The sequence below is a fragment of the Amphibalanus amphitrite genome, unplaced genomic scaffold (genome assembly GCF_019059575.1).
Source record: "Amphibalanus amphitrite isolate SeventyFive unplaced genomic scaffold, NRLGWU_Aamphi_draft 001547F_arrow, whole genome shotgun sequence".
In the NCBI taxonomy this organism is placed as follows: Eukaryota; Metazoa; Arthropoda; class Thecostraca; order Balanomorpha; family Balanidae; genus Amphibalanus; species Amphibalanus amphitrite.
Window position 1 is genome coordinate 139,111 of NW_024883040.1, and position 8,287 is coordinate 147,397.

The following is an 8,287-nucleotide window of genomic DNA, read 5'->3' on the forward strand; positions in this document are numbered from 1 at the left end:
AATGAGGCGGCGCGCGCCGCCGCGGCCGGGAGGTAAGGGTTAATGCCAGCGTGCCGCCGCCGTCGGCGTCACCGCCGGTTAATGGATGGAGCCGGAGATATTTTTACATCATTAAAGGCCATCATCATTCATCAGTTGTCTCTCTGTGCGGTGGACGCCGGCGGCGCGGTGACAGTGGCGCTGGCCGCCGCGAGGCTCCCGAACCCGCACCACAACGGCCGCGCCCGCACAAGCAGCGAGATTCTGAAAGGACTAGTTGGACTGGGGCGCAAAGAGAGAGGATTAACGAGAAAGGGAAAGTACGTACTTCCCATGGATATAAAAATAAATGGTTGATAATTTGATATTGTGTGTGCAAGTCCTGCCGAGTGAATGCAGCGACACTTATGGTTTCGGAGGGCCAGTATTTTTTACTCGCCGCGGAAAGGGTTGTCTAAGCGGCAGTTCTCGCGGCTCTGAGCCAGATGTCGGTACACAGTCTCACGTGTCCGGCCGGGGTCTGCACGTGCGATCACGTGCTGCCACGTGTCTCGGCGCGGGGTGGACAGGGCCGTGTTTGATCGAATGTTGTGCGTGCCGCCCTGACGGGACAGCCGATCCGCCGCCTGGACCACGTCAGGGGCTTGTTTCCGGCACACGCGGACTGACAGCTGGTCATTGATGTAGGGAACAGGGGGTGTTAGGCCACGGATTATTGGTGAGGGTATTGTACAGGCGTTATTAGATAATTAGGCTAACATAAAGATATAAGCGCAACAGCGTTTTTATATAATGATCCAGTTTCCTAGCTTTTTTGAAGAAACATATTATCACCATTCACCACGTTCAAGAGAAATTGCAGCTTAACGAATATTTATTTTCTCTTTTCCCTTTGGTCACCGTCGTTCTCCGATATTTAGGAGCACTAACGAATTATCCTTTGTTCTGTTCAGCATTCCTCCCCGCTCCAATATTCATCCCATCACCCCCTTGACTCACTCACCCCCACCTCTTCACCCCACCACCCCGTTTCACCCCTCCCTGACATCTCCCTGTCCCAGCTCTCCACTCCATGACCGAGGTCAGCCGTCGGCGGCGGCTCGGAGTCCGGACCGACCCTGGCTCGACGGGCCTGGCCGCCCTCCTTCATCCATCATAGAGAGCCGGCGGGGGGCCGGCCGATTCCCATCTCGCCCTGCCGACCGCCGCCGCGCGCCCTGTCCAAGAATTCGACAGGTGACACTGGGCCTGCGCCGGCTGGAACGCCGGGACAAACTTGCCGGACAGAGATAGACGTGGGGAATGCGAGGAGTGGGGACTCGGAAGGTTCGCGTCTAGGAAGGAAAGATTTGGTGTGCTTCTGCCGACTACTCTCAGTACATAAATGGGTGCGAACTTGCACGAGTTATTTTACAATGGTGCGTTACTTTATTGACTTCACCTATATTAGTGGGGCGCTCCCTGTTGGTGATGATGGAAATAAATAAATAAATAATTTGTGACCTAACCGCAGAAACCTGAGCTAGCCTTGTCTAGCCCAGCTACACAAGTGTTTCCGTGTCTGGTCTGGTAAATATCCGTGCCTGTTCTTTGGTCTGACGCCCATCCACCTCCTGTGGACTTTACTGTCCGCTGCCAACCAACACAGAGCTAGAACGAGCTTTGAACGCCCACATGACATGCATGTTGACCCCCGACTGCCCTGACCTGCTCTCGGCACGATACGACCGTCCCCACCACCCCCACCGCCCCCAACCGACCCCGACCGCTGCCGACCGACCCCAACCGCTGCCGACCGCTCCCAACGACCGGTAATGACCACTTCCGAGGGCCCGTGGCCTCTCACGGAGCCAGGATGGAGCCACAAAGCGCGATACGCCAGATGAGCGAAAATGTTATGCTCTCTGACAGTCCATCATGAGACATGAGGATATGGTATGCAAGGCTTGATAAATGGTTCGGGTATACAAATGCAGCTCACATCACAAATATGAATGTGAGATGCTCACACAGAAGTGGATAGTAACGCGTGAAAATCCCTTTTTTGATAAAGTCTTGACGGCTTCTAACCACACTGAGTTGAAGAATATCTGAAGAAGCTCACGTGGAAAAGATACAAACCGTTCCGACGGCAGCCCGGGGCTTTACAGACTCGGCGAGTCGCCCCATGTCAATCTCGACGGCGTCGGTAACGGCGACGGTGACGGTGGCAGCGGCGGCGGTGACGAGCCGTCTCTAATGGCCCTTCCCTGGCGCGCAGGGCGACGGAGGCTCACCGGCTCAGTGGCTGGCCGGTCCATTTCGCCGCGCCGCCCCCCGATGAGCCGTGTCTCTGTGTGTCCGTCTGTGTGTCGGCGGGGCCGGTGGCTCAGTGGGGACAGTGGGGACTCTGGGGAGCGGCGGGGAGGATTCTGGCAGGCAGGTCACGCCCCACTGGCCCCTCGGGTCCACCGGACGTTCTGGCCGCCGTCAGCTAGCCCAGCTCATTTGTCTCCGTGGCCACTGGGGAGGCCGCGCGCGATTAACGCCCAAACGTCACCGACGGACGTGACGTCACGTATTCCTGTGACGTCACTAGACCACTGTGGCGTCATCAGACTCATAGGACATCCCAAGTGACTGGCCGGTGGGCGGTGTGGCCCCTCTGGCGTCACAACCGTGACCCATCGGTTGTATTTTTGGACGGCGCCGCGTCGGACGGTGGTGCGCTCGACCGCCCGCCCCCGCTGCCCCAGCGGTGACCTCTGGTGCCCTTCGATGACGAGCGCCGACCCCGCATTGTCTGCCACCGCGGCCTGTCCTGCGCCGTGTGCCTGTCTCGCCGACCCCGCCTGTCGACCTGTCTGCCTGTCGGGCTGTCGGCCTGTCGGACCCACCGCCCGCTGACCGTCGGCCACCCCCCGCCGGCCGGTCGACACCAAGCCCGATTTGGCCTGTTTGGAGAAGCGAGCGGCGTTCAAAACGAGCGAGACGGCCCGCGAACGACCCACCCAACCGGCGGGGGTCCTCTTGGAGACGGTCCGGCAGCCAGAAATGACCGTCGGTCGCCCCAGGGCAGCGGCGACAGACCGGAAGCGGCGAGGTGGCCGGGCAGAAGGCGCCGGATATGGCTGTCCGGAAGCGGCACCCGGCGACACAGACAGCCGCGACGGCATCGGCGGGCGACGACGAGCGATGAAAAACAGTAACGATCCGCACGCGCGGTGGCAGCGGGGGTCACTGAAGGCAGAGCGGCGGCGCAGGGAGGGATGTACAGAGAGAGTGATGAGTCGGAGGATAGAAAGGTGGCGTATGCCTTTGATCTGTTATTTTACGTCATTGATGATCGGTTATTCTTATCTAAGAAAAAAAAATAATCGTTATTCGGGGCATTTTCCGTTTGACGCGTCGAGCAATGTGTTCCTCCTCAGCTACTTGACTTCAGGTGCCATTTATAGGTGAAATTAGCATGCATTAATGAATTATTTAAAGGGAAGAGAAAGAATGAGAGAAAAATAAAAAGGGAGAGAGCAAAGAGCGCGCGGGAAAAGGAGAAACGGAAGAGAGTAGACCAGAGAAAATCCAAGCTGGAGGAGCATATTTAAGCCGTCGGATTTGAAACAATGAAATGAAATGACGACCCACTGAGTGAAAGATCAGGCGGCGCCGGCCGACGGGACCGCTGGGAGTGAGACCGGCCCTGTAAATGTTTGAGGGCCGCCGGCGCGGCGCGATGTCGGCTGTTCCGGCCGGCCGGCGCGCCGCCAGTCTTCATTTGGCCGCTGACGGACACCGCTGGCGGTCGTCCCCCGGCGACCAGCGCCCGATTGAACGCCGCCGGAAGGGGTAGATGGCGAAACCGTGTCGCGCGTTAGTTAAACTGATGCCATCGGGCGAGCCTGTCCGGCCGATCTGGTGTGCAGGCGGGGAGCGACACGTCACAGCGGTAATTTGCTGTGATAATGTTGTCCGGGAGCTGCGCAAATGTGATGTTCAAAGCGGCAGCGGAACAGAGACAGCTGAAACCGGTGATGGGCACGGTGCACTCAACTCTGACGATAATTGATATCATGCACTTCCGTACTTCACGGTCATGTGTGAAGTACGGCATCTGATGTGCCATGCTCAGTACTTGGTCACTATCAAACAACGGATTTCAGTCTGACGTTTGAGTGGGTCTAAACTGGGTGGAGCCAGTCCGCCCCCATCCCGCCCGTATGGGTAACCACAACAACGAAACCCGCCCCTGACGCCTCCACCTTTTTGCGAAACCTGACCGCTCGATTACGAATGCATTGTTTGTCCCTCGGGGCTAGCCCACGGGCCGACGGGCTGACTGAGGTGGCCAGGCAACGCACATGCTCCAAATTGAATTAACGTGTATGAGATTGGAACGTTTTGTGGGCGCGGAAGGTCAAACGGTCAGGACAGCGAGAAGCAGGAATCGGTGGTGTCATGGTCTACTCCTGCGCCGCCGGGGGGCCTCTAACGGGCTCATCTACCGATCAACCGGCCCACATCCCAAACGGCTGAGAAGGGGTGGGGAGGTGTTTGGGCAGCCCCCGAGAGCCGGCTGGCATAACACCGTCGGACGCGCCGAGCGATCGCCACACGAGCGTAGATCACGGTCTCGATCAATCTGGCCGAGTGGCTTGGCGGCCGGCGCCGGATATTAATCTCAGCTTTAATCGGTGACAGACTGGCTGGCAGGCGTGAGACGGTCAGTCACGTAACTTACCGAGATGGACCAGACGGTCGTGCTGGGGTTCATCTCTGGACTCACTCCATGAAAATTGGATGGAACTCGGTAGCCTCGAGAGGTTACTCATGGGTTTTTGGTATGGATTGTGTGTCAGAGCGTAATTTGGGGGGGATGATTACATGGTTACACCAGCGATTAATTACGTGATCTTTCTAGTTTCCTTGTGTTTACCTTGGAAGTTGACCGTATGACCTTTTCCTGATATCTTAGTTGGTGGGTATAAGTTCCTCACACCAGGATTACCAAGCGGAGAGCACACTTGCCTACGGCACATGTCGTAAAGGTTGCGTGTTCATTTTTGGACTCTTCTAACCTAATCATAGGGTTAATTAAACAACGAACTAAAGTCGCTCCTATCTTCTGGTCTTGTAAGGTTTTCTGATCCTACATTTTATCAGCAGTTCAATCAGCATGGTTTCCACTTTCATTTAGCTTCGATTGTCCCCGCTACTATTCGTTGTCCCTCAGACGACCTTCATTGCTTCTATCAGCATCCCTCTCCAAATGTCTACGTTTCTACTTCTTGTCACCTTTGTCTTTTTCTTTGTTTCCGGCTGTTTGCACATCATGTAACCGCTCTTCCTCCGCCTGTCTGCGCTTGTCTCCGTCTCTCTCCGTGTGTCTCCGTCGGTCTCCACCGATCTCCACTGCTCTCTGCTGCCCAGTGCCCACCAGTCGGCTAGTTGATGATGCGCGCTGTGCCTCCGCCGGCCGGCTGGCCTGCCTAGCGCGCGCCGTATTGATTCATTAGGCGACCTCTCCGGAGATGGGGCCGGAATGGCCGTCGCCTCCGCCACCGGATGGTCGCGGCCTGCCGACAAAAACACCTCTCTCCAGGACGGCGGCGACGGTAAAAATGGCCGGCCGGAGAGCGGTGGAGGCCGAGATGGAGCTGACGGAAAGAGCACGCGCGGAGCCGGATCGGTACCAACTGAGCTGGGTCTAAAGACAGACTCGGGACAAAAAAAAAGTTACTCAGCGTATTAGCGAGTTTGTGATTGAGTTTAGCTGTTGCATGTTACGTAAAATGTGTGAAATAGCATTAAAAGCTGAGTTAGTTATGTGCGGGGAAGGCTTAGCTGGATCAGGTCTCTAATGTACTTTTGTTTTTGTTTCAGAGCCCGGATCGTACGTGTGCTTCACCTGCAAGAAAGGCTTCGACTCGGCGTGGCTGCTGGTGCAGCATGTCCAGGAAGACCACGGCGTCAACATCTACGAGAACCACTCGGCGGCAGCCTGCCGGGCTCCCACTCCGTCCCCTCCTCCGCCGCGCCGGAGATCGCCCTCCCCGCGCCGCTCGTCGCCTCCTCCGCGGCAACCGTCGCCGCCGCGGTGTGCGCCAGAGCCGGCCCCTCCGCCGCCGCCGCCGCCCCCGCTGCCGCCCGTCTCCACGCGTCTGGCACCCACCTCCTCCACACACGCCGGCTTCGAGCTGCCGTTCCTGAGGATGCCGCTCGGCGCCGACAAGCCGTTCCCCTCCATGCTGAACGCGCCGTTCAGCCGGCCACCTAGTCACAACTTCCGCATGGAGAACATCATCTCAGAGCAGTTCCGGCTGAGCGCGCCGCTATCGATGCCGCCATTTGACCTCGGCCCGCGGCCGCGGCCGCCGCTTTCCCTCCCCATGGAGCCGCTGGACTTTTACTCGCAGCGGCTGCGGCAGCTGGCGGGCGCCTCGCTACCAACTGCTGCCGACCTCCTCACACCGCCGGCCAAGCGGGCTCGCGTCTCGCCGCCGCCCTTCGGCTCTCCGGCCGGACCGAGCACGTCCAGTCCGAGCCCCGTGGCACAGCCACCGGCAGCTGCCCCGCGCACCGGTCCGCCAAAGGCAGCCCGCAAGGAGCGGCCCCGCGCCTGCGAACACTGTCACAAGGTGTTCCGGTTCCAGAGTAACCTGATCGTGCACCGGCGCATCCACACCGGTGAGAAGCCGTACAAGTGCAAGATCTGCAGCCACGCATGCACGCAGAGCAGCAAACTGAAGCGGCACATGAAGACGCACATGAAGGAACTCGAACTCAGTGTGGAAAAAAACTCGCAGGCCAGCGATGATGTCAAGGATGAGGACGACGACGCCAGCGTCCAGGAGGAAGAGGAAGAAGAGGAGCTCCTGGATGAACGGCGAGGACTCTTCCGTCACGGCTGAGGTGGATGGGCCGGAGGATCTGTCGACCAAGTCGACCACCTCCACGCCGGTGCCGGCTCCGCTCACCCCCAACAACAACCTGCCGCCGACTCCATCGTCGGAAAAATCATCGCTGGTCGGAGAATTGATGGACAAATTTGGACTCTCAAACATCAACACCTACAGGGATGCGTACAAGCAGCGCTACGCGAATCGGGAAAGGACGAAGACCCCCTGAGCGACAGCAATCATAGTGATGACGAACTGCTTGACAGCGAAACACACGATAGCGAGACGAGAGATAGCGACGGCCGCGACAGCGAAATACCCGATAGCGACGCCATGGATAGCGAGGCGCCCGCTAGCGAAACGCGAGAGAGCGACGCACAGGGCGGCGAAACGCGAGGCAGCGAGACTCGCGACGGAGAGTCGCGTTTCGGAGAGTCTCGCGAAGGAGAGTCGCGACGAGAGAATGGCGCCGCTAGGGACGGCGAGGCGCGGTCGGGAGAGGCACGGGACTCAGCGCCGGAGGGCGAGGCGGCGGAGCGGACCGAGCGAAGCACCATCAAAGTGCGGGACGAGTTCGGAGCCGGTCTTATGGGCCACCAGCCGGCGCTGGACCTCAGTCGCGGCTCGCTGCTCGGGCTGGAAGCCGCCTTCGACCCGGCCCGCCGCCTGAAGCTGGACCTGGCTGGTCGGGAACCCGACACCGGCATGCCGACCTGGCCCTCGGGGCTCTGGCTGCCGCCGATGGCCATGTCGCGAGAGTTCCCCTTCCCGCCGCGCTCAGCTCCCGACTTCCTCAGTCACGCCAAGGCCGCCTCCGAGGGTGCCCTGAAAGCGGCCCAGCGGCCCCTGCACGCGCCGTTCGCTCCCAAGCCGGGCAGCCGCATCGGTCTCGACTCGCCGTCACCCAAACGGGAGCGTAGCCGCCGCGACACTTGCGAGTTCTGTGGGAAGGTGTTCAAAAACTGTTCTAACCTTACAGTCCACAGGCGCTCGCACACAGGTGAAAAGCCCTACCACTGCACCATGTGCAACTACGCCTGTGCGCAGAGCAGCAAGCTCACGCGGCACATGAAAACCCACGGGCGCATGGGCAAGGACGTTTATCAGTGCCGATTCTGCACGATGCCCTTCTCTGTGGCCTCGACCCTGGAGAAGCACATGCGGAAGTGTGTGGTCAGAACAATAAGACGGGCCTGCTGCCGCCGGTGCTGCCCGGTCACTGACGTCCGCTCCCGTCCGCCAATGGCGAGCGTCCGTGGCTGTGACGTCACCCGGGCAGCGCGGTGACCCGGTCAGTGTCGTGGCCCGGGCAGTGCCGCCGCCGTTTTGTATCAGGCCTAGTGCAATCATCGCTCAGCCGATGTTAACTAGTGAAATGACATGACATAATCCATTGCGTGTGCGTGTGCTGGTAAAGTACAATTCTCCAGTAT

General features: G+C 59.1%; 1 protein-coding gene across 1 annotated transcript in view; it reads left to right on the top strand.

Annotated features, from left to right (window-relative positions):
* The window catches only part of LOC122373761 (B-cell lymphoma/leukemia 11A-like), a gene marked incomplete at its 3' end in the record, with an annotated part of 55,915 nt that extends 47,888 nt beyond the window's left edge, over positions 1 to 8,027 (top strand). The window contains 3 exon segments of the mRNA XM_043352122.1: positions 5,839 to 6,843; positions 6,845 to 7,046; positions 7,049 to 8,027. Coding sequence (XP_043208057.1) covers positions 5,839 to 6,843; positions 6,845 to 7,046; positions 7,049 to 8,027 — 2,186 coding nt within the window.
* Between the last annotated feature and the right edge of the window lie 260 nt (positions 8,028 to 8,287).